General features: G+C 43.0%; 1 protein-coding gene and 1 pseudogene across 1 annotated transcript in view; one reads left to right on the top strand and one right to left on the bottom strand.

The window, feature by feature from the left end:
* The window catches only part of CDH13 (cadherin 13), a 1,187,477-nt gene that overhangs the window by 10,428 nt on the left and 1,150,139 nt on the right, over nt 1-26,910 (bottom strand). The window contains exons 12-13 of the mRNA XM_033219143.1: nt 6,814-7,047; nt 3,566-3,784 (exon numbers count right to left, since the gene is read on the bottom strand). Coding sequence (XP_033075034.1) covers nt 3,566-3,784; nt 6,814-7,047 — 453 coding nt within the window. The remainder of the gene's footprint in view (nt 1-3,565; nt 3,785-6,813; nt 7,048-26,910) is intronic.
* On the top strand, nt 9,016-9,130 carry LOC117088950 (annotated as a pseudogene).

Below are 26,910 nucleotides of genomic sequence, written 5' to 3'. Positions count from 1 at the left end.
GCTACCTGGGAGGCTGAGGCAGGACAAACACTTGAATCCAGGAGGTGGAGGTTGTAATAAGCTGAGATCGTGCCACTGTACTTCAGCCTGGGCGACAGGGTGAGACGCTGTCTCAAATAAACAAACAAACAAAGAAACAGAAAAGAAAGACGAAGGAAAAAAAAAGAACAAAAGAGGGAGAAATACATGTTTCCTTTCATTTAGCCATCTGTCCATGCGTCCGTTCACTTCCATTTCCCAACTCCCTACTCCCCAACCTCAAGTCGTAATCCAGACCACAAATGAAAGTTTCTAGAGCACTGAGCTCAGAAATTAGCATTTTAAAAATGTTTCCTAAGTGGTTCTGATGCGCAACAGCATTTAGGAACTACCAGTGCAAGTAACACGCTGCTCTTATCACACAGTGGCAAGTGTGTACGGCAAGCCAACAGGAAGCTCAGGCCAAATTTAGTGTCAGTCAGCTCCATCCTCAACTCTTCCTAGTTGGTTTCTCTTCCTTGTCAAGTTTAACTTGCTGTCTTGTTCACGTTTTAATTCTGTAAGCTTCTGAAACACTTTTTGGAAAGTTGGTGCTATAGAAATTCTCATATTGGATGTGTTCTGTCATCTCACTGTAGCTTCCTCCCTGGAGGAGGGATGGTGCCAGGAAACCTGGCACCGTCAGTAGCAAACATCTTCACATTTCTATTCTTAAATTTACCCTCCTCCACCTGTTTCCTATTGAGTTGTGAACTGAAGGAACCAGCACATGTTTAGGGTGTGGACAAGATTGGAGGACAGTGTTAGAATGTCCAGCAGCCTGTACCTAAACCTTGAGTTACTCACCAGGATGGTCCTGATTTCCCAGTATCTGTGGACCATCTGGAGAGGCTTTAAAACGGACAAATGTCCAAGCTGCCCTTCCAGTCATAGGGTAGGGCCCGGGTATGGGTAGCTGTATTTAAAAGTTCCCCAGGTGCTTCTATTGTGCAGCCAGACTTGAGACCCACCACCATCTCCCCAGCTGATGCTATACAAGAGTGACTTGCAGGTTGCTGGCGATGACTCAGCAAACCAGGCCCCAGAGAGCACACTCTCACAAAGGGAACATTCCTACACTCTAGAAATCTAGGTCTAGGATATCTGTCAGCAAAGCAAGGGGGCAAACAAGCATAACGTGCTGCTATAAATTCATGGTATCTGCTATGGTATGGTGCTAATGTTCACTGAACCTCGATTATCTCACTGTCTTTCTAACTTTATCTTCTGCAAAGAGGGAGAGAATATAGAAATCAGGAGGCTGCTCCTCGGAGGCTTCTCCTGAGTCTTTTCTGTAAAGTAGAGACAATTTCAGATGAAGGGATAGAGATGGGACTGGGGGCTGAGAAGAAATTAGGAAACCTTGTCAAAGGGCAAATAATTCGACTGTACAGCAATTGGGTTGAACGTTGAGCAGGGGTGGTCCAGAGGAGATTGGATACTGTCTTAGTCCGTTCAGGCTACTATAACAAAATACTATAAACTGGGTGGTTTCTAGTATCTGCTGAAGTTTGTGCCCCTCCAAAAGTCATATGCTGAAACCTGATCCCCAAGGTGATGGTATTAGGAGGGTGGGCCTTTGGGAAATTAGTAGGTCAGGAAGTCAGAGTCCTCATGGATGGGATGGGATGACTGCCTTTATAAAAGAGGCCCCAGAGAGCTGCCTTGCCTCTCCCCGTCGTGTGAAAATGCAGGGAGAAGGTGCCATATGTGAACCAAAATGTGGGCTTTCACTAGACAATGAATCTGCCAGCATCTTGTTCTTGGACTTCTCAGCCTCCAGAATGATCAGCAATACATTTCTGTAAGCCACCCAGTTTATAGTATTTTGTTATAGTAGCCCGAACGGACTAAGACAGTATTGAACCTCCTCTGGACCACCCCTGCTCAACGTTCAGCCCAATTGCTGTACAGTTGAATTATTTGCCCTTTGACAAGGTTTCCTAATTTCTTCTCAGTCCCCAGTCCCATCTCTATCCCTTCATGTGAAATTGTCTCTACTTTACAGAAAAGATTCAAGAGAAGCCTCCGAGGGGCAGCCTCCTGATTTCTATTTTCTCTCTCTCTTTGCAGAAGATAAAGTTAGAAAGACAGTGAGATAATTGAGGTTAAGTGAACATTAGCATCTGAGACAGGAGGGTGGAGGCAGGTATGGATGGAAAGTGTTGGACCCTTAGACTCTGTTGGGCTTTGCAGTGGGAAGATCGGGAAGGAGACATGGAGATGATGGTGATGATGATGATGGTGGAACAGTCATCAGAGGCAAGTCAGGCAGAGGGGCAGGTCGGTAGGGGAAGATGATATGTTAGCTTTCAGAAATGCCCAGTCTGAAGGACTAGTGAGATGCTATAATGGCTTCTTTCTTTCTTTCTTTCTTTTTTTTTTTTTTTTGACAGAGTCTCGCTCTGTCACCCAGGTTGGAGTGCAATGGCACGATCTCGGCTCACTGCAACCTCCGCCTCCCGGGTTCAAGCGATTCTGCTGCCTTAGCCTCCCGAGTAGCTGGGACTACAGGCGCCTGGCACCACGCCTGGCTAATTTTTGTATTTTTAGTAGACACAAGGTTTCACCATGTTGACCAGATTGGTCTTGAACTCCTGACCTCAAATGATCTGCCTACCTTGGCCTCCGAAAGTGGTGGGATTATAGGTGTGAGCCACCGTACCCAGGCCTTCTTTTTCCTTCTACTCACAGGACTCTGGTCTTGCACAGAGCTTTGTACACACAAATGTCCAATGTTGGACTATACGATTTCCTGGCAGCTCACCACTGTCACTAGGATATAACACCTTCTGTTTTCTTTTTCTGCCAATTTCCCAACTTCCTAATTTGCAATTACACCAATACCTTCTCAAAAGGTAAATAGCAAGGCCCAAACGGCTTTCGGATGGTAACAGTTATATATGAATAACTGCTAAAGTTAAAATTGGACTAGTATTTCATAAATAAGGAATATCTGACACATGTATTTATTCATTTTATCCTCATATCTATGTTACTTGGCATAATAATTCATTTGTTTAAAACAACGTTTCATTATATTATAGTCATTATTACTAGCCAGTGAAAAAACAGTGTGAATTATGCATTGATCATTTTCCCTGCAGCCCAACCTCCATCCATAAATTCTCATGACTATTCTCAGAAAGTCTCATAATATCTGTTTTAACCTTGCAAAAGATTATTCCGCATAATGTAGAGAGAAACAGGCCTCTGATAGACCAGTTAACTAATCTGGGTGCATTTGCATTAGCTCAAGTTGAGTGGCAGGTGTAGGAAGTTTTGCTTACCACCTGGTTTGCAGGCTACCAATGAACACCTTTGCACAATTCCTCAGACTGGCTGGAAGGGATTGTTAAGATGCCTTTAAACATGAGTGGGAGCACTTCTACATATAACATGTTCTATCGTACAGACATACACTAAAGATGAATGATTCTTCTGGGATACATTTTCTTGGAAAGGTATACGGAAAAATGCCAGCTTCATGAATCCCATGAAGTTACAATTTCCTACTTGTGCATGCACTGGAGTTACACCAACTTACAAGCTAAGCTGAAGAGGCTGAGGAGCAGGAGTGAGGGCAGGCTGAAGCGCAGGGCCCCTGCCATGTTGCAGTCCACTTTGGAATTCCTGCAGGAGCACACTTGTACCCTGAGATCTGTGATGTTCGTCATGGGTGGTTTCCCTGAATCTGTCACCATGATGGGCAGGTTGTAGTTTGCTTTGTTCAGATTTTGAAGAAGGCTTACCAGGGCGTGTGTATCTGTAAAGGCAAGGAGGGTCCTGGTGAGAGTGGATGAGACTTTTTCCAATAAAAGAGTGAGGTTTTGGTGACTAAAATCACACCAAACAGGCGCTGCATTTTCATTTATAATCATGGGAATGCTTAAATTTAAATTCATTAACATCCAGTGAAAATACCAGTTCAGATCCTCAGTGGCACCTGCCACATTCCAAGCGCCCAGAAGCCACACATGGCTGGTGGCTCCTGTAATGAACAGCACAGAGACTGAGTACTTCCATCACCAGAGTTCAGTGCCTCAGCGCCATCATAATCCATTTCAAGGAAAGCTCCTTTCATGAAGATGATTGATTACTAAGAACTCCTCCCCGCAAATTTATTACACAAAAAAGCCATCTTGACAAAGACTGCATTCCACATCTAGAAAACGGAGGTGAAAATCCACCTGCTCTCAATGTGGGCAGGGCCCTGATGTGTTATCATGGAGATGGGTTCTATAGCCTACGTTTTTTGTCTTCAGTTTTTTTTTTTGTTTTTTTTTTTGAGACAGGGTCTCACTGTGTTGCCCAGCCTGCAGTGCAGTGGTGTGATCTCGGCTCATTGCAACCTCCGCTTGCTGAGTTCAAACGATTCTCCTGCCTCAGCCTCCTGAGTAGCTGGGATTATAGGCACGTGCTACCACGCCCCGCTAAGTTTTGTATTTTTAGTAGTGATGGGGTTTCACCATATTGGCCAGGCTGGTCTTAAACTCCTGACCTCAGGTGATCTGCCTCACCTCAGCCTCCCAAAGTGCTGGGATTATAGGCATGAGCCACTGTGTTCAGCCTTGTTTTTGGTTTTTAATCAACCCTCAGTCCACAGCTCTAGATTTGGGTGGGAACCTGCAACATAGACACTAGATCTTTAAGCTTCCCCTCCACTTCCTTAATGTCATATGCGTTGGCGATAGCCACGATCACCCAGGCCCTTGGGAGACACTTGGCAGTGGCTGTACCAGCTGGCCTATTCTTTAACCTTGGGATAAAGTCACTGACATGATTAGGGGCATACATATTTTTAAGTGTCCCTTTCTGGGAATAAACAGGGCTAAATATTCAGAAAAAAAAGTGTGAGACAACAAAATCATTTAGAAGGCATTTTTTCCATTAGGTAAAACCAGGAGAAAAAAATAAGAGTGTAATGACAGGAAAATAAAAATAGATGAAGCACGATCATTACTAGAAGGTGACAGCAGCAGCAATGACTAATGTGATGGTCACCTAGTGAGATGGCAGATTAAATCAAACAGCATTTTCCCATCTTCCTTGAGCAAAGGAGAAACTCTCTCTCTCTCTTTTTTTTTTAAAATTTAAGTTCCGGGGTACACGTGCAGGATGTGCAGGTTTGTTACGTAGGTAAATGTGTGCCATGGTGGTTTGCTGCACCTGTCAACTGATCACCTAGGTATTAAGCCCAGCGTGCATTGACTATTTATCCTGATGTTCACCCCCTCCACCCCCCCCCCCACCAGAAGAAACTCTTGAATGAGAAAGTTCCAATTGGAAAGATTTGGAGATGTTTATTCAAATTGGCCACAGCCATAAAAACTAGCAAATAAAACACTAACCCCTCAAACAAGAGAAGGGCTGTTTTAATTAAAAATAATCAGTGTAACAGAATTCATTCTTCAAAAAGCAATAAAATAGACAGGCAAATAGAATCAATAACAAGCAAAAGGCACTAATAAAATAAGATATGAGATATGGCTATAACAATAGATATGAGATTTTTAAATAGAAAATGTTATGCACAGTTGTACATTAGGCAAAACCTAATGAAATGGGTAATTCTCTGTCTCCCTTATAACTTCTACCACCTATATAAGAAGTGGGAACCCTGACTGGGTCAACAGCAGGATAAGTATATTATTGAAGATATAGTATCTAATGCCTTTTTTGTTTGTTTGTTTTTTCTTTTACTTTATTGGAAGACAAGGTGAACTTAGTAGTTAGTTTACATTTGGGGAAGAAGGTGGGTGAGACTGTGGATATAGGGATACTCCATATTAATACATTGATGTTTCAGTCTTAATAAGGCAAGTGATAGAAGCTGGGTTAAGTTTTGAATTCCACCTTCCTATGTGGAAGGACTGGTGGAAGGAGACATTGCTTGCAAGTTTTATAAAGGAGAAAGAAGATGCATGGAAGAAGACATCAAAGTCAATGATGGGCAAGGATTTGAAAGAAAAGCCAAGGTCATCATTAGACCAAGTCAAGTTTGAGGAGGTCTGCAGCATACTATGGAAGGTTGGAGGTTGAAGACTATAAAGATTCTTATCCTAGTGCTTCTCTTTCCTTTAGTCTTTTATGACGGCAAGTATACCATGAAAAGTCTCTCCAATGTGCTGGTGAAAGTTAATGTTAACACAGTTCCCTGTCTCTGAGATTGGAGAGACAGCTGAGCCAAGAGATAGCTGGGGAGAAGCAGAGACTGCTGAGACTGGGCAGGTTGGCCAATATTCTTCGTAAGCTAGTTACAAAGAAAGAATCTGTGGAGTTTAATTAAAAGAGAAAGAGGAAGAACAAAGAATCACAGTCTCGTTGCTGGGAACTCTGGCATGGCAGAAACTACAGATTAGTTAAGAGAAAGTTCACTGTTGGGTGATGGGGACACTTAAAGCCTAGATTTCACCACTATGCAATCAACGTGTGTATATAAGAAACCTGCAGTTGTGCTCCCTAAATATATTAAAATTTTAATGAGAGAATATTGGAGTTATAGTATGTAGTGTATGTAGCAGACAGGTTAGGATATACAACACAGGGTGTACCGCACAGAAAACATCAGAGAGGAAGCAGAAGAGGAAACATCTATGTTTGAAACAGATATTCAATATTTTTATAAATTGCATTTGTTTCTTGGTGGGAAAATTGTCAGTATTTATGATAAGCCAATAACTTAAAATGAACCAAATGAGAATACATGAGAGAATAGTAGAGAAAGAACATTTTGGGAAGAGAAACTAAACTGAAAGCTGGAAGAATAGGAAGAAATGCTTTAGCTAGACTTACTGTTGATCTTGGAGATCTTCCAGACTTTATCAGGAACAGCTTGTTTGTGGATTTCAAATTTGAAAGGATCTGTATTTGGGTGAAGATCCTTATCTGATGCTCCCAAAATGACTACACTGAGGTTTTTGGCATCATCACAGACTTCAGCTACTGTGGGGTAAATGAAGGGGGCGTTGTCGTTCACGTCCTCCAGGGTTATCAGCAAAGTCCCAGTGCCTGTAGCAGGAGGGTTGCCTGTGGGAAAAAGGGAAGATGTTGGTATGCAACTGGTATATGTCAGAGCAACTTACCATAGTACTTTTTACATTGTAAACTTAGTGCATTTTGCAGTTATCTTATTTTTTGAGACAGGGTCTCACTCTATCACCCAGACTGGAATGCAGTGGTGTGATCAAGGCTCACTGCAGCCACAACCTCCCGGGCTCAAGCAATTCTACCACCTCAGTATCCCAAGTAGCTGGGACCACAGGCACACGCCACGACACCCGGCTTAGCGTTTGCATCTCAGAGGATAATTTTTGTATTTTTTGTAGAGACGGAGTCTCACTATGTTGCCCAGGCTGATTTCAAACTCCTGGCCTCAAGCAATCCTCCTACCTCAGACACCCAAAATGTTGTGATCAAAGGCGTGAGTCACCATGCCCAGCCCATTTCTCGGTTATTATTAATAGTTGCAAACAAGACTAACAATAACAGATTTTTTTGGTATAAAATTTAGTGGTTTACAAACCCATTTATCATATATAAGACTTTTTTTTTTTTTTTTGAGATGGAGTCTCACCCTGTCACCCAGGCTGGAGTACAATGGTGCAATCTCGACTCACTGCAACCTCCGCCTCCTGGGTTCAGGCGATTCCCCTGCCTCAGCTTCCTGAGTAGGTGGGACTACAGGTGCCCACCATCACGCCTGGCTAATTTTTTGTATTTTTAGTAGAGATGGGGTTTCGCTTTGTTGGCCAGGCTGGTCTCAAACTCCTGACCTCGTGATCCACCTGCCTCGGCCTCCCAAAGTGCTGGGATTACAGGCGTGAGCCACTGTGCCTGGCCTTAAGACTTTTGATTGAAGTTCTTTAGGCTTAATACTTTACCCTTAGAATACCAAGCTTCTGACACACTAAAAAGTCATTCTCACACACTGAAATCTATTCAAAGAATGCAGATAAATATGACTTTTCCTCACTTATCAAATTAAATCTTTTACATAAGTAGCCAGGTATTCACACATGTTGGTGGCAGGGGGAGGATGGAGTCTCCATGAGAGATGGCCATGGTTTCCCTGCTGTAGCTCTCCTCTAACTAGGGAGTTGACTAAAGAGGGAAAGATTTAATCTGAGAGATTTTCTTCTGGGGCTGAAAAAGAGTCTCAGATGGCCAATGGTGCCACTGGGGGCTGGGATGGCTGACCCTGCTGGACAGGACAGATTTAGGAAGGTGGGTTAGTGATGAGAAATGAGATCACCAGCTGGCTACAGGGGCATAGAAGCAATCATCATTCAATCTTTGGGCCTTATTTTTAAAGCCTTGTTTTTTTCCTAATATTTCAGCTACTTCCTGAAATGTTTTTCATTTTAGGAAATACTATTTTAAGATAATGACCCTCATAATTACCAATCTAATAATGTCTTTCTTTTCTTTTTTTTTTTTTTTTGAGACAGAGTCTTGCTCTGTCGCCCAGGCTGGAGTGCAGTGGTGAGGTTTCGGCTCACTGCAACCTCTGCCTCCTGGGTTCCTGCGATTCTCATGCCTCAGCCACCCAAGCAGCTGGGGTAACACGTGTGCACCACCATGCCCAGCTAATTTTTGTATTTTTAGTAGAGATGGGGTTTTATCATGTTGGCCAGGCTGGTCTCGAATGCCTGACCTCAGGAGATCCACCTGCCTTGGCCTCCAAAGTGTTGGGATTACAGGTATGAGCCATTGCACCTGGCCCTAGTAATGCCTTTCACTTAAAGAAAGGGTGTTTAATGTTAATAAAACTCAGATTGCCTTTACTTAAGTTTTCTCTGAATTCATTTTCAATCATTTGTGCATTAGAGGTTTGCTCTTGGGACAAACCATTTGTTTGTAATTTCTAATTTTCTGCAAGAAAGGTTACAGCCAAATTCATAGGTCACACATTTTAAGTACACAGATTTGCCTTATTCCCAAAAGAATTTGAAGCACCTCTAAAATTACAGCACCGTAATTTTATTCAGTAGTACAATCGTTTCTTGGCGTTTTGGCTAAGATCAAGTGTAGATCTGTTCTTATCAGTTAATAAAGTAATACTATACAGTACTAACCTAACCTATGGCTTAGTTTCCTTTTTCTAATCCTTATTTTCACTTACCCAGATTTCCAAGTATAATTTTATTTTATCTTGTACTATATTTATGTTTGGAAATGACATTAAGTTTGCAGTTAGGCTATCAGGTTACATGGGGGTTAGAAGGGTAGAGAGTATTTGCAGTTGGCATACAGGACACAAGCAAGTCCTAGTGAAAAAACAAAGAGACCTCTTTAGATGCAGAAGGTATATTACTTAGACAGTAAAAGGAGGCATGGGCATTGTGGCCTTGGTGCAGGTCACGGCAAAATAAAAGGGACTGGACAACTGCAACAGAAAGAAGGGATGTTGCAGCAGAGCCAACTCCAAGCTGCTTCTCAGCAGTTTTATAGCAGCAGCTGTGTCCTGAGAGGGGCAGGCAGAAAGCCCCTGCACCTCATAGAACCCGGAAGGCAAGGAGAAACTGGCTGGGGGACCGCAGGGTGTTCTGCCAAGACTCAGCGCAGCTGCAGGTCACACCCTCCCCATGTGGCTCTACATGCAAAGTCGTGGAGTGCCGTGGTGGAGCTGCTCCTCCAGAGCTGAGGGCACTGATGGTGGCATGGGCTCCTGGAGGGCCTTGAGTAACATCACAAGGGGCCTGTACTGATTCTACAGAGTGCAGAGGCTTTCCAGGAAGGCAGTGATCCAGGAACAATCTGACCTGACTTATTTTCAGAAAGCACACAATTGTATTGATAGGAAATGTGAGACACTGCAGGCAGGCGGACCAGCCACGGATGAAGAGAGGCACGACGCGTGCCGCTGGAGCAGGAAAGCAGTGTCTTGTCTAGGTGATCAAGCACTCAGACGAGGCTGCCCGAAGAAGAGCAGAGTGCAGTGGGAAGTGGGAAGACCAGCAGTTCAGCCCTGATTGTGCTGATGGCCCGTCGAATTCAATGCACCTGCGCAGATGTGTGCAGCTTGGCGGAAGTGCCCAGGCTGAGCTAGGGGTTGGGAAGTCATCAACACATAGATGCCTTTGAAACTTCTCTAACAAAGTGGTTACCCAAGGTGAAAGTTCAGAATGCCAGAGGGGTGGAATACGGAATCCTGAGAGACCCCAAAGTTTAAAGAGCAGATGCTAGTTTTACAGGAGAGAACTGGGAGAGGAGTCAGTGACCCATAATTAAATGTGTCATGACCCCCACAAGGATAAGAAGTAAAGAGAAGTAATGGGATTTTGCAAGGAGAAAGTTACTGGTGACATTTTTGGAAGAGGTTTCCATTAATGGGGAAAAAACCAGCTTAAAGGAAGCTGAGCAGTGAGTCATGAAGAAGTGCGAGCCGATACTTTTCAGCAGGGCTGGTGGAAATTTAAATATATCAACACCCGAAGACAGCTACAGAGTAAACATTCAAATAAATGTCTGCTAAAATAGCAACACAAATGCAATTAATCATTTGAAGGATGGCTATTTCTAATGGTGGCATAGCATCAACTTTTGTTAGAGCGCAAACTCAAAAGAAATGCATAATTACTTTGAAGTTGGTTTTTCACTGTCAGCTTTAGTCATTTAGCTAAATTTCTTTATTGAAAAATTATTTTTCTCTTTTTATGGAACTAATTGAACATCTCAGAAGAATCCATTATGTTTTTTCACTCTGAATATATTATGAAGCCAAGTCATTTGGTAGAATGGATGAGAAGGCGTTATGAGCATTTGAAATATGGCTGTAAGAATTGGCCTTCTGTGAACTTAATTATACTACTGTCTTCAATTTCCCATGTGTTACTCCCAGGCCAGGCTGGTGATGTCTTTTTCTGAAGTCAGTAAAATGAGTTCGTTACTTTGGGCGATGAGTTAAAGACAAGATTCACAAAATCCTAAGGGAAAGAGCCTCTCTCAGTCTCTGTGCACACGACAGAGAAAAATCACATCCAAAATTCAGGTGAAATTCAAAATTTCGAAATTCCTCACAAGCCCATTTGGATCCAATCATTTCTGGGGCCCAGGAAATATGGGGGCTTCTAAGTAATCTCTAGATTTTCAGCAAAAATCCCTCACCCCTCTGTTCCCCTTTCTATCAGCAGCCTCCACCACCGTGGAACCACTCATAACCGAGAATCGAACCAAGGCACAGTGAAGATAGGGTCCCTCCTTTACGAATTTTCTCTTTTCTTTTCTTTTCCTTTCTTTTCTTTTCTTTTCTTTTCTTTTCTTTCCTTCCCTCCCTCCCTCCCTCCCTCCCTTCCTTCCTTCCTTTCCTTCCCTCCCTCCCTCCCTCCCTTCCTTCCTTCCTTCCTTTCTTTCTCTTTTTTTCTTTTTTCTTTTTTTTTTTTGAGACAGAGTCTCTCGCTCTGTCTCCCAGGCTGGAGTGCAGTGGCACGATCTCGGTTCACTTCAACCTCTGCCTCCTGGGTTTAAGGAATTCTCCTGCCTCAGCCTCCTGAGTAGCTGGGATTAGAGGCATGCAGCAGCACGCCTGGCTAATTTTTGTATTTTTAGTGGAGAAGGGGTTTTGCCATGTTGGCCAGGCTGGTCTCAAACTCCTGACCTCAGGTGATCTGCCTGCCTCCCAAAGTGCTAAGATTACAGGCATGAGCCACCATGCCCAACCCGAATTTTCTCTTTCAATAGGGAAAAAGTGTCAATTTGAGCAAAACGCCCAGAAATGAAGCTAGAATGGGACTCCCTCTTTGCAGCTCCCTTTTGGAGGAAGCCCCAGGGCCGTGTTCTCAGGGTAGCCATTTCAAGGATCAGAGGAAGTCCAACCTCTAAACGTGTGGGGGTCTGGCTGAGTTTGTAGGGGCTTCTGTCTTTATAATGTTAGGTGCTGCAAGGACTGCTGAGAGATGAACCACTCCAGCTTTCAGGTCTTCGACATAGTTGGGAGGTGGGTTTCCCGTTGGGAATCTGCTGAAGTTCATGGCCCCTGACTCCAGAGAAACATACCTGCATTTAGAAACACACCTGAGGGGTCCACAGACACCCAAATTGCAAGCCCAGGCTTGGTGCAAGTTCAGAGCAGAAGATCTGAGACCCATTCATTGTAGGTATGGTGAGGCTGGTCCAGAGAGATTAAGGACAGGCTCAAATGGACACTGTATCAGGCCTCCTTCTCTAGAGCAAGCATTAACTTACACTTTCTCCACCAGAATTTTTATTACATAGCTTGAGTCTTGCAGGCTCTCATTTTAACCATGAAAGCGAACTATAATCCCTAAACCATAATTTCAGGTTATTATTATTACTATTTATAGCTTCTTTCTTATGAGCTATTCTTTTAATTGTGGTGAAATATACATAACATAAAATTAACAATTTTTAACCATTTTGAAGTGTACAGTTCAGTGGTGTTAAGTACATTCAAATTGTTGTAGGAACATCACCACCATTCATCTCCAGAACTTTCTCACCATGTAAAACTGAAACTCTGACCCATTAAACACCAACTCCCCATTCCCCTTCCCCTGGCCCCTGGCAGCCACCATTCCACTTCTTGTTTCTATGAATCTGACGACTCTGGGGAACTCATACAAGTGGATTTTTTTTTCCCCCCACAAATAAATAGTAGACCAGGCACGGTGGCTCAGGTCTGTAATCCCAGCACTCTGGGAGGCTAAAGTGGGCAGATCACTTGAGGTCAGGGGTTTGAGACTGGCCTGGCCAACATGATGAAACCCCGTCTCTACTAAAAATATAAAAAATTAGCTGGGCACGGTGGCACGTGCATGTAATCCCAGCTACTCTCGCGGCTGAGGCAGGAGAATTGCTTCAACCTGAGAGGCGGAGGTTGCAGTGAGCTGAGACCGTGCCACTGCACACCAGCCTGGGCAGCAAAGCAAGACTCTGTCTCAAAAAAAAAAAAAAAAAAGAAAGGAGAAATGGCATTTGACTAGGTCATTCTAAGTGTATTTGACATTCTTAGCTTCCTGTTCCTATTTTGCTTGCTGGAACTAGTGATTCTTTGGCACCCAGCCTGTGTCATAGTCAGGCTGGGTCCCCAAGGAATCATCAGTTCCAGCTAGCATAGTCATAGTTGTCCCTGTAGTAGGACAACAGGCAGGATGGGGGCTGGGACCAATGCCCTAGGCTTGCTGGTTATCACTGGCCATGCACAGTAAAATAGCATTTACTATTTCTGTAGGAGGAATAGCTCAGTAGCCAAAAATGATCCTAGAGTTGAGTAGATCTTTTTCAGAGATAACAGCAGGGAGCTGGGCTCCACATGGGGACAGTCTGTGCTGATGGAGGTTCGTGAAACAGAAACCAGACCCCAAAGCTGAGGCCTTGTCTTCCAGCTACAAGACCATGCCAGGCAGGGAAGGGGGAAGGATAAGGATGGAGAGAAAGGAGGAATCTTGGCAGCAGAATCTTATGGAAATGGGCCTCTGCGGGGTAGTGGTTCAGAGCCTCATAAGTGGGGAGAAGTGTTGGAGCCTGTGGCTCAGCCACCAGGAGAATCACCATATACTAATGCTCACCCTGGGTTTGAGGCAGGGCTGGAAGAACTTCCTTACCTCCTAAGGATAGATAACCTTGACCAAGAGGGCCATAACCTTCCCCTCAGCTGGACTCCACTTTAGATGGGCTTCTTTCAGACTCTAGAGCCCTGATATGGTTTGGCTTTGTGTCTACACCCGAATCTCATCTCGAATAGTAATCCCCACATGTTGAGAGAGGGAGATGATTGGATCATGGAGGTGGTTTCCCCCATGCTATTCTCGTGATAGTGAGTTTTCATGAGATCTGATGGTTTTATAAGTGTCTGGCATTTCACCTGCTAGCACTTCTCTTTCCTGATGCCATGTGAAGAAGGTCCTTGCTTCCTGTTTGCCTTCCACCATGATTGTAAGTTTCCTGAAGCCTCCCCAGCCATGTGGAACTATGAGCCAATTAAACCTCTTTCCTTTATAAATGATCCAGTCTTGAGTAGTAGCTGTATAGTAGTATGAGAACGGCCTAATACAGGCCCTGACTTCTCTTTTCTTGAAGCATTTACTTTAGAAACTTGCAATTGTATATTCTTTCTCTGTCCCTGTGAGATATGTCTCCCAACCTGTTGCTAGTTTTGCAACCCAGAACCACCTTTCTCAAGGATCTGGTACCTCTTTGAAATGTAATCATGGAGAGGAATAGCGTCTCTGTCTCTCAGTCTCTGTGGAAGGGTTGGAGCCCAACTCCAATAAACACCCATTAGCAAACACAGATGCCTAATCACGTGGACCAACCTCCCCACAAATGTCCTCCAGTACTTTTCCATTAGCTCATCCCAGAGCTTAAAAACCCTCCCATTGTTTGTTTCAGCAGAGTTAGTTCAATCTCTCTCCTTTATTGTAGCCTTGAATTGAGCCTCTACCTTCAAACTCTGTCCTGCCCAGTTTTCTTTGACATGTTCAGATGTTGGCAAGGCTGAAAATTGCAGGGGATCTGGTTGTGATAATCCAGGTAAGCCACAGTTCAGGCAGAAGCAGGGAAGTGAGGTGAGGGGTGGTGTATCCACGAAAGGAAGGTTCCAAAAACGAACGATAAGAATGATCATGTCACACCAGGAGTGTGGTACTATGTGCACCCGTTGGCAAGCAATTTAAGGAGACTGCTTTAAACATGGCTTGATTTTAATTTGTAGGACAAAATTGAATGCATGATTGATCCACAGGCCCTGTGAAGTGTTTGGTAAAAACATGCGCTAAGTCTTCATGGTCAGAGTTTCTTTGATGCCGGGAGTTTCTGCTGACCTATATTTAGTGCTATAAGTAATTGGATTTTTCTTTTTAACCAGTAGTTGCAGACTGGCATTTGGTCTGCTAATTCATTATGTTTCTGGGATATCCAGTGTTCTAAGAATTCTTGTTTTTCATCCAAATGGCTTCAAGTGGAGCACATGTTCCCAAGATGGCCAGTGGTCCTTACCAGCCTACTGCCTCTGCCCTGGCTTCTAGGAGCATAAGACTTGGGCCTTCCTCATATGCTCCCTCCTAGGTAACCTGAGTTCAGTCAGTATAGATTTTTCTTCATTTCTCCATTCCTGACGTATGGCTCCCTCCTTTCTCTTAAGCATGTCTTTCAGTCTCATACTACCTCTTTTCTTAATATTGAGTCTATTTGTGTACATGGATAGTTTAATAGGCATCTCATTTAAGGTTCTGAAATAAGTATACAAGCTAAAAAGTCTTTCCCCATTTTTCTCCACCCACAAAGTGTACATTGTGTTGGGCGATATCATGGGGAAAATACCAGGAGCAAACCTTAGCTGCAGGAATCTCTTTTCTCTTGTGTCACTGACTTATTAGAAAGACGTGGTTTTTGGTTACAAGGTTGGCAATTCCATCATGCAGCAGTGTGAAAGGGATGTAAGGAGATATTTTTAATTTTACTCCCTAATACAACCATATCAAATCTCATTTCCAAATGAGGAAATGAGGACTTGCAGCAAGGATATCTGGAAACAAAGCCTATTTAAAATCGCTTAGTAGGAATGACAGTTTTCCTTCCAACCCGTTTTCAGTGACAGCCTGTCACTCTTGACTGAGAGATCTCCAATCTTCTAATGTTGGTGGGTTATTTATTTTGCAAACAGCCCTCTTACTGATACAATGGCAAGTCTTGAGGGGGAAAGGGTTATCATTTTCTTTCCTCTGGATCTGAGTTACTGGCTCTGTTGCTCTGGAGGACTGTGCCTTTTAGACCACGGTGGTCTTTTGCTTCATAGACTTGGCATCCTGCCATGGTCTTCCTGGCATTCGCCCTCTGCTTGCCCTTGTTTCTGGCTTTGTTATTCCCACTCAGCACTGACAGCTTGTAAGAGACTCAGCACATTATATGACCATGATAGGACCACATAGATTCTACTGCCGGATTTCAAACTCCAACAATTAACCTTGTATTTCTTCAAGTTGAGCAGTGATAACTGCCTATGAGATGGCCAAGTTGGCCACCTGGGCATTGCACCAGGCCTGCCTGGCTTACTCTTGGTCTGATTGGCTCATGATTTATACTGAGCCTTTTATGATCTTGGTGTAGTGAGGGCAGAACTGTGCATTTTCTAAGAGACGCAGGGTAATATAATTAATAAACGGTGAAGATTTACATAGAGGAATCGAGCACCTGCTGTTATATAGACTAGGAAAAGTCCAAGCAAACCAGGCAGGTTGTTGCTTTGAGCACACGGGGGTCTACTTTCTAGTTTTTTTCTCATTTTCTAGAAGAGAAAACTGGAAACTCAGATTAAGGAACGTGTCTAAGGTACTCTAACATCAGCGTGTCAGAGGCATTTAAATCAGAGCAACTGCATCTTGAGTAGGAGCTGGGTAAAATGAGGCTGAGATCTACTGGGCTGCCTTTCCAGGCGGTGAAGGCATTCTAAGTCACAGGATGAGATAGGAGGTTGGCATAAGATACAGGTCATAAAGACCTTTCTGATAAAACAGGTTGCAGTACAGAAGCCGGTCAAAACCCACCAAACCAACATGGTGACAAGGGTGACCTCTTGTGGTCCTCACTATGGCACTCCCACCAGCACCATGACAGTTAAAAAATGTCATGGCTAACTCCCAATAATGATGAATTGATGGGTGCTGACGAGTTGATGGGTGCAGCACACCAACATGGCACAAGTATACATATGTAACAAACCTGCACGTTATGCACATGTACCCTAGAACTTAAAGTATAATAAAAAAAAAAAGAAAAAAGAAAAAAAGAAATTAAAAAAAATTTAAATAAAATATTTTAACATTAAAAAATAAATAAAAATGTCATGGCAACATCAGGAAGTTACTCTCTATGATCCAAAAAGGGGAGGCATGAATAATCTACCCCTTGTTTAGGGGTAGAAATAACCACAAAAGTGGGCAACCAACAGCCCTTGGGGCTGCTCTGTCTATGGAGTAGCCATTTTTTTTATTCCTGTACTTTCCTAATATACTTGCTTTTAAGGGAGGAGACCACCCCTCATATTGTCTTATGCCCAATTTCTACCTCCAAAGAAAGAAGAAGTAAAAACTAAAAGGCAGAAATGTAATCCACAAGCAGACAGCCCAGCGCCGCACCCTGGGCCTGGTAGTTAAAGATCCACCGCTGACCTAATTGGTTATGTTATCTTTAGATTACAGACATTGTATACAAATGCACTGTGAAAATCTCTGTCCTGTTTTGTTCCGATCTAATTACCGGTGCAAGCAGCCCCCAGTCACGTACCCCCTGCTTCGTCAATCGATCATGACCCTCTCATGCGCACCCCCTTAGAGTTGTGAGTCCTTAAAAGGAATAGGAATTGTTCACTCAGGGAGCTTGGCTCTTGCTGATGCTCCTGGCCGAGTAAATCGCTTCCTTCTTTAACTTGGTGTCTGAGGGATTTTGTCAGCAGCTTGTCCTGCTACACTTTCACTTATGGACTTGTCCTGAATTCTTTCTTGCGTGAGATCTAAGAACACTCTCTTGGAGTCTGGATCGGGACCCCTTTCCGGTCACAAGCATGTCACCTGTTTGAGAGCTGTGGCTCCATGGTAGGGCATCCCCATCCCTGGAGCTTTCTGGCTATTCCATAAAGCGAATGGAATGACTGGCAATTGTAAAGCACTTCCCTATCCGTAAGAGCCAGAGCCGCAGAGCTCAAAGTTTGAGTATTTTGGTGCTTGTGGTTGGTACTAAACACTGGTAGAAAGGGTGAAAAACAGCCTCCTGTGCTTTTCTTACCTACATGGCCAACAGTATTTTGCTTTGTGTGGGAAGCCTGTAGAACTGAATCAGGACTCCTCCAAGAAGCATGAGCCACGCACCGTTCTCCTGGCATTGTTTTGACCATGTGGGTGTGGATGCAATGAGAAACAGGGCCAGGTTTTGAAACTATCCCCACAGGAATTGCATGCCAGGTTCTGGGTACAAATACAGTTATAATTCAGCATTAATCAGCCTACACTCTGCCCAGTTCCTTGTTGCAATAGGTCATGTATTGTAACCAAATCCCTCGAATTTTCTGAGGTGGTTTAACTACCTTTTTCTCTTCTCTTCTCCTTTCTCCTTTCAGCCTGCTTCCTACCTAGCCCTTTTGGAAATGCAGAATAATCTCTAAACTCCCCCTCACCAGACATTCCCTACAAGGCAAGGTCATCTATATGCCCCAGGGATCTTTCCTCCAGAATTGACAGTCAATTTGCAGATCAAAGCACATCTCCAGGGAACTCCCACTTCCAGGGTGGCCTCAGGAGGACATGCTGAAAGCATGCCCACCTGGCCACTTTTACAACTTTTTTCTGCCCAAGAAGGCACCGACTCAACTGTCAACTCAACTGTTCAGTAGATAAGACACCAGGCTAGCAGGGGGAACTCCTGCCCTTGCTCACTTCCCCTTTAACTTTATAAAAATGTCTGTTTTTTGCTCCAAAGATGAAGCAGCATACTTAAAGCAGGACATTTTGTGTCTTTCCAAGCTAGCTTCAAAAATAAATTCACTTTTCTTGTCGCAGGCCTGGATCTTGTTAACTGGTCTTTCCTGCAGTGAGTGGTTAACCAGCTCCTCAGTTACAGTAGCACTAGATCCTGCCATTTGCATCCCCGCTGTTCCCCTAGATAGGATCTCTGACATTAAGGCCAGAAGACTGTTTAAGAATTGATTGCATCACCATTGTTCCTATAGACAAGATCTCTAACGTTAGAATCATAAGGCTTTTGTTTAAGGATCACTTAAGATGTTTTTCAGACACACCTCCCTTGAATTCCAGCAACCAGTTGGAAGTCTCCCACAGAGGAACAGGATCAGCATGAGAATACACCTGCTTCCTCGCCCCTTCCTATGACTTCACTCTGCACTCTTACCAGTCAGGGATCTCCATACTTCTGCCCACTCCAAAGCCCTCAAAAACCCGAACCTCAAATTCCTTGGGGAGATGGCTTTGAGGTTCCCTCCCATCTCCTCGTTCTGTGACCCTGCTGTCAAAGTGTTTGAACCAGAGCAACTGCATCTTGAATAGGAGCTGGGTAAAATGAGGATGAGACCTACTGGGCTGCATTCCCAGACAGTTAAGGCATTCTAAGCCACAGGATGAGATGGGAGGTCACCACAAGATACAGGTCATAAAGACCTTGCTGATAAAACAGGTTGCAATAAAGAAGACGCCTAAAACCCACCAAGACCAAGATGGCAATGAGAGCGACCTCTGGTCATCCTCATTGCTACACTCCAACCAGCACCATGACAGTTTACAAATGCCATGGCAACATCAGGAAGTTACCCTATATGGTCTAAAAAGGGGAGGCATGAATAATCCACCCTTTGATTAGCATATCATCAAGAAAAAACCATAAAAATGAGCAACCAGCAGCCCTTGGGGCTGCTCTATGGAGTAGTCATTCTTTTATTCCTTTACTTTCCTAATAAACTTGCTTTCACGTTACTCTGTGGACCAACCCTGAATTCTTTCTTGCATAAGATCCAAGAACCCTCTGTTGGGGTCTGGATCATGACCCCTTTCCATTAACACTATGATTAAACCTGTTTCTCTGCTGCAGCCCGGTGTCTTGGCATATTGATTTGCTGTGTGCATTGCTTAACAAACCTATTGTGATTACAATTTTTGTGTTTTTTTTTGTCTATTTAAATTTCAGGGATTTTATTTCATGCAAAACCTTGACCAAACAGGATTTCCACTTAGCTAAAAAACACTGAGATTTTTTTGACAGGTTCTGTTGTTCAGTAGCTATATATATATACATATAAGTGTTTTAAACCTTGTCATTAATAGACGTAACTGAAAACATAGTGTGATCCTACTTTAAAAATCTATATATGATTAAAGAAAAATTAGAAAGACATACATAAAAATGTAAGTGGTGATTATTTCTCTAGGTAATTAACATTAAAATAATACATTTATCTATTTTTAATTTTCTTTACAGTAATCATGAACACGTTAAACTCAAAATTATACAGGGATTAAAAATATTTTTCTCCAATTCTGCTTTACTTTTTTACCCACTCTTTATTTTTGCAAGAATTAATTTTTAGTAAATTTACAGAGTTGTGCAACCATCACCGCTACCTGCTTTTAGAACATTTCATTGCCCCCCAAAAAGAAACCTTGGGCCCATTTGTACTAACTCTTCATACCGACTCCCAGCTCCTGACAACTACTAATCAATTTTCTGTCTCTATAGATTTGCCTATTTTGAACATTTAATATAAATGGAGTCCTACAGTAGGTATTTTTTGGGTCTGGATTCTTTCACTTAGCATAATGTTTTTGAGGGTTATACATGTTGCAGTGTGTATTAGTACTTCATTCTTTTTGATGGCTAAATAATACTCCATTGTATGGATATACCATGTAGTTTACTCACTAGCTGATGGACATTTGAGTTGTTTCCACACTTGTCTATTATGAATAATGTTTCTGTATTAGTTTATCCTCACACTGCTAATAAAGATATACCCAAGACTGGCTAATTTGTAAAGGAAAGAGGTTTAATTGACTCACAGTCCCACATAATCATTTAGAAGGAGAATTAGAAGCAAAGTCATGTCTTACATGGCAGCAGGCAAGAGAGCTCATGCAGGAAAACCCCTGTTTATATAACTATCAAATCTCATGAGACTTATTCACTACCATAAGAACAGTATGGGGAAAACTGCCCCCATGATTCCACTACTCCACCTGGCCCCACCCTTGACACTTGGGGATTATTATGATTCAAGGTGAGATTTGGGTGGGGACACAGCCAAACTCCATCAGCTGCTGTCCATATCTGAACACAAAGGACTAGGTATACACATGTTATGAAATTTCTAGACCAGTAAGACAAGACTCCAAATGCCTCTCCCAAGAGGGTCCCCTTAGAAGAACAGGATCCCTGGTCTTGCCACAGTGAGATGGTATATTAGTCCATTCTCATGCTGCTATGAAGAACTGCCCAAGACTGGGTAATTTATAAAGGAAAGAGGTTTAATTGACTCACAGTTCCAAATTGCTGGGGAGGCCTCAGGAAACTTACAATCATGGCAGAAGACAAAGGAAAAGCAGGCATCTTCTTCACAGGGTGGCAGAACAGAGTGAGAGGAAGCAGGGGAATGCCAGATGCTTATAAAACAAGCAGTTCTTGTGAGACTCACTCATTACCATGAGAACAGCATGAAGGAAACTGCCCCATGATTCAATTACCTCTACTTGGTCCCGCCCTTGACATGTGGGGATTACAATTAAGATGAGATTTTGGGTGGGGACACAGCCAAACCATGTCAGATGGGTTGGTTTCACAGGCACTGAATGTTAGGATCTCAACACAAACTTTCAGAAGTTAGCTCTGAGAAGTCTTAGAAAGTAGTAGACTTTTCCAGGCAGTTATCCCAAATCCTACCTCTATCCCAGAGGTAGGCCCAGAGGCATGCAGCATATGTCTTACCTTGGAAGTTATGAGTACAAGTGGTTTTATTTGGAAACAGTGTGCAAAGTGAGGTTGTGTGAAGAATGAAATGTAGGAAGACAGACAACAGGGAAAACAGGAAGCCCTTTTCTGAGCTCTGTAGAGTCTGAGCTTTAGGATTTTTTTGGTCCTGGTATATAATCAGTGCTCAACATATGTTTGAATTCTTAGGTTGGTGCACAAGTAATTGTGGGTTTTGCCATTATTTGCAATGGCAAAACCACAATTACTTGTGCACCAATCTAGAATTTGATTTGAAAAAAACCAAATATGTATGGCTCTTCCTGTAAATATAATCATATACGTTTGTATTTCCACAAGTTGGCTTCTATTTTGAGAGCAGTGGCTGTGTCTAAATTCATATCCTTCCTTATCTAACCCTTGGGGAGAAAACAGTGTGTGGTGGGGCAGAGGTCTGCAGAACTGGGACTCAGAACAGGGTGTCCATACCAGGGACATGGAGAGGGACCTCAGCCAATGTCCCAAGGAAGCCTGAGGCCCAAATTCTGGGAGGATAATCTGAGAGGAGCCACAATGTAGATGTGAGCTAATGAGCAATCTTGAGCATGGACGCATGAGCAGTATAATCTATGACCCCAAATTCTCTCGAGGTTGCTGTGCGTCTGTTGAGCCTTCGCCAAGCAGTTGTGAGCAAATACAGGCCAGATCTCTTCTGTCATCTGAACAGGACTCTACATGTACCTTCACCTTTGCTTTAAAACTGAGAGTGAGCCAGGCAACAAACCTGCGCATGTACCTCCTGTTTAAAATAAAAATAGAAAAAAAAAAAAAAAAGCTGAAAGTGAACCAGGAGTTTTCTAAGGTTATCCTTTGTTTTATTTTATCCTTTGTGTCCTCTTTAATATGGTTTTTCAGCACCAGTATTTTACGAATCACTTTTACTGAGTGCTCTATAAGCTGAGAATCTCATTTTTTTTTTTTTTTTTTGAGACGGAGTCTCAGTAGCCCAGGCTGGAGTGCAGTGGCTGGATCTCAGCTCACTGCAAGCTCCGCCTCCCGGGTTCCTGAGGAGCTGGGACTACAGGCGCTGCCACCATACCCGGCTAATTTTTTTTTTTGTATTTTTAGTAGAGACGGGGTTTCACTGTGTTAGTCAGGATGGTCTCGATCTCCTGACCTTGTGATCCGCCCGCCTCAGCCTCCCAAAGTGCTGGGATTACAGGCGTGAGCCACCACGTCCAGCCAGAGAATCTCATTGTTTTTAAACTTAAAATCAGTTTTATTGCTTTGTTAATAGAGATCTTGCCAATTTCATCTCAGAAATCTCTCTCTCTCTCTCTGTGTTTATATATACAGAAACATTTTAATAGTAAGCCAACAACAAATCTGGTGGAAAATAAGTTTGCAATAATATAATGTCAGGTTTCTATGTGTACTATACTTGATGTAGAACTGAAGCAATTATCCACATAATTTGGGCTGAAAAAGTATCTTAGAAGAGACAATAATATAAAACTAAACTGTTGTACAAAAATTCAACTTTTTGGTTTTTGTTTCCATATCACTGACTTTAGACAAAACGAAAAAAAAGGGAAAGAATTAATTTCGAGGCCATGTTTAAACATGACAGTTTCATTTTATTCATTCAGTCAATAATCATTTACTGGGACTCTACCCTCTGCCTAGATGGAAATGCGCTAATGTCAATGGTACAGGTGCCTGCTCTTGAAACGTTAATGGTATGGCAGGAACAGATATGTAAGCAGATGCGGGATGGCGTTACAAGCACAGGAAGAGAGACGACAATAAAATGCTTGTGGCTTGGGATAATTAACTGCCTGGGGATAGATCTGAAGGCTTCATGAAAAGATAGCATTTGAGTGTGCTAGAAATGAGAACACCTTGTGGAGAGGATGAAGGTTGTCGTAGGGGAGGAAGTGGTGTGGGTATTTTGTGAGAAGTGCAAAGACTTTAAAGCAGGAGAATGACTTTGATACAAAGCAGAGAATGCAGAGGCACAGGCAAGAATGGACTTGAGTGAGGAGGCCAAGACTGTCACGGAGGCCATGGTGAGGGCCTCAGGGAAGGCAGGCAGGATGCAAGAATAAAGGGCTGACTTCAGGAGGCTGAGCAGGCTGATGGGGTGGGAGCCTCAGGGAGGAAGGGGCCTTGCTTGGGGACTGGGTAGCTGGCAATGCCAATATCAAGCTAGGGAAGGGGGACTCCAGAGGGGGACCAGCTAAGAGACACTTTGGCAGGGTGAACTGAGCTGGTAGAGATGGGCATCGCTGACAGTATTTTAATGTCAAAATCAGTTTCTTTCCCATAAAAAAGGAATGAAAATGTTCTGTTTAAGATGGTTGATTTGCCTGATCAATGTAGAGATATCCTGCTGTCAGGCTTCCACCTGCCCATTCAGCCAGAGACAAGCTCCATGAATTGATGCCAATGTCCAAGGACACTTTTTCTGGGCTAATTGGATTTAGCATTCTTGTCCAAGTGGGGGGGCTCTGTGGCCCATCCATTCCCTAGAAAAATGCTCAGATCACCACCAGGGTAGTCATAAGTGCCTTTTCATAGTTTGCCTCAGCACTCATGATTCTGTAATGACATGCTTAGAAGATCAGTCCATAACTCAGTTCAAGTCAGTTCACTTAAACGTTTCTTATATGCTTATGAGTACTGGGAATCGTGCATTCATGATTTCCAACCCTTTAACAACCCAGCAGGCAGATGGCATTATCTTCATTCTGCAGGTGGGGAAATTGTGGCTGAGAGTGTAAATCTCTCGCCTATCATTGCACAGCTGAGATGGGGAGCTGAACTCATCTTGAGGTATGGGTGGCACTAGGCTCCATTGTCTCAATGGACCCAGTGTGCTGCCTCCAATGGCTCTGATCACAGCTCACTATTACCAGATCTTAAGAGTTCTTTTATTGGGCCGTTTTGTCAGTGACAAAACTCTAGGTAGTATTTTCAACATGATTGATATTTTGCGAATACTTGAAGTAAGGAGGAATGATGGCTGGGTCATCAATTTATTTTTCTTCCTTAATTAATAGCACAGCTGAGATAAGGGGTGTTAAGCTGGCTTAATTGGGTTGCCATCATAACTAATGGCTTGATTTTATTCAAACTAGCATCTTTTAAGTAGAATCCATCTAAATAATCTTACTCTATCCCCCTGCCGTCTAGAGCTTGGTTGGGCTATAGAAAGAGAAAGACCACAGACTGAGGTATCTTTCTGAAGTTCAGTTCAGAGCCCCTCCCACCCTCAGTTTGGGGGCTATAAATTCAGTAGTTCAGTAGTCATTTCACTCTGGGGCTGAATAACAATTAAAAAAAAACAATCTAAGGGTATTTTGAACAATATTTCAATTTTGAATCAGTTGGCATTATCGGAACATCCATCTTACAGGGGGCTGAAGGAGAAGACAGGCTGGGACGTGATATATCTTAGCCTATGAAAAATCATTATCTTAGTCTATTCCATTTTAATTTTACAGCTGTTATGCCTGGTTCTATATCTGTGTGTCTTCTTGGTAACCCACATCACATTTTTCACTGGCAGGCTCAAACATACTTTATATAAGTTGCTAAGTCATGAAAACATGCTGCTGAATTTAGTGGCAATTTGGCTTGTTTTAAAGCCACCACTCCCCTGTTCTTCTAAATGGAAATAGATGGGGAACATGACGCATTTGATAATCATATAAAGACTTAATACAGGCCGTAGAGAAGGTTATGGCTTCCAGGTTCAAACTATTTCATATGCCCTGAGCCTTAGAGGGAACTAACAGGGACACCTTTTGTTTTCTTCTTTCTTTAAACTTGGCAGAGGATGAGAGGGCATTTGGGCTTCCTGGAGCAAAATATTTGTCTTCATTATCTGCAGTCATCATTTAGATCTTCTGTGAGAGCATAAGGACCCCATTCAGTAACAATCATGGAACAACGCACGCTAAACAATTTTCAAGCAAGAGGAGGGGGAAAGATTAGGTTACAGGTAAGAAAGAGGCAGGAAGACCAGTCTCAGAGAATTCTGAGCAGTGATCGTGGAGTGACTGAGTCAAGAAGCAGCAGCCAGCGATGCTTTTCCTGCCTGTGGCCGTCCCCAGTGGGATTCCAGAACCCTTACGAGAAATCGCTCGTGACAGTTTTCAGCTCACATAAGACACGGCGACTCACATTTGACCTTTCTGATGATTCCCTGAGCAGGATCGGTATTGCCGCTGGGATTCGGCCAGTGCTAATTGCTACTGCCTTGCTCCACTGCCAGAACATTCCCAAAGGGATTCCATTTTATTGCATTCCCGAATGTTCTCTCTACATCCTGGGTTTGTCTTTAACAGTTATTATTATTATTTTTTCTCCTTTCTTAAGAGAGGGCAGCAATTCCGTGTTCGTTGAAGTCTTTAGTAAAAGAGTTCCTGTACTCTGAAGGCACTATCTTGACCTTTTCAGAAAATCTAGACCATAGAAGGCAAATGACGACATTCATCTCTAAAGATAAAATGCCTGCCTGCATTAAAGGCCACACCTTATTCATCTATAGGATTAAAGGCTTTACTCATCGAGTCATTTGGCCACAGCCAGTTTTGATGTAGCGAAACAAAAGCTTTTAAGTTCTATTGAAACAATGTTCTTAGGTAATTTACAGCTCATTAAAGTTACTTATTTTGTTTTTATTTTATTTTTTAAATGGGGTCTCGCTCTGCCACCCAAGCTGGGATACAGTGGCGTTATCTCGGCTCGCTGAAACCTCTGCCTCCCAGTCTCAAGCGATTCTCCTGCCTCAGCCTCTTGAGTAGCTGGGACTACAGGCATGCACAACCACGCCTGGCTAATTTTTGTATTTTCAGTAGAGATGGGGTTTTGCCATGTTGGCCAGGCTGGTGTCAAACCACTGACCTTAAGTGATCCACCTGTCTCAGCCTCCCAAAGTGATGGGATTACAGGCGTGATCCACTTTGCTGATTATAGTGCATTAAAATTATTGATAACAGTTTGTAAAATCAAGTTAGCCTAAAGCTGCCTCCTTAAATACGCTAAGTTCCCCCTAAAGGTTTCTCTGTACATAGTGAACTATAACCTGAACAGAGGTGTAAACAGACTGTCACCTACTCTCGTGCCAATCTCTGAGTCTGAGTCAATCAAAGGACCAACTGTTCAAATCGCGTTCAAAGAAGGCAAATGCCGAGTGTAACCAATCCAGCTGTTTCTGTGCCTCATTTCCATTTTCTGTACGTCACTTCCCTTTTTCTGCCCATAAATCTTCTTCCACTACACGCCTGCACTGGAGTCTCTCTCCGCATACTTTGGCTTCAGGGGTTGCCCAATTTACCAATTGTTCTTTGCTCAACTGAACTCAGTGAAATCTAATTTAGCTAAGGATTTTCCTTTAACAAGTTTAAAGAAAGTACCTTGAATATTCTGTTGGTTACAACATGTCTTTTCCTCCTCAAGTCA

This window comes from Trachypithecus francoisi, unplaced genomic scaffold (genome assembly GCF_009764315.1).
Source record: "Trachypithecus francoisi isolate TF-2019V2 unplaced genomic scaffold, Tfra_2.0 Lachesis_group10, whole genome shotgun sequence".
Classification (NCBI taxonomy): Eukaryota; Metazoa; Chordata; class Mammalia; order Primates; family Cercopithecidae; genus Trachypithecus; species Trachypithecus francoisi.
This window is presented reverse-complemented; position numbering and strand designations above follow the sequence as displayed.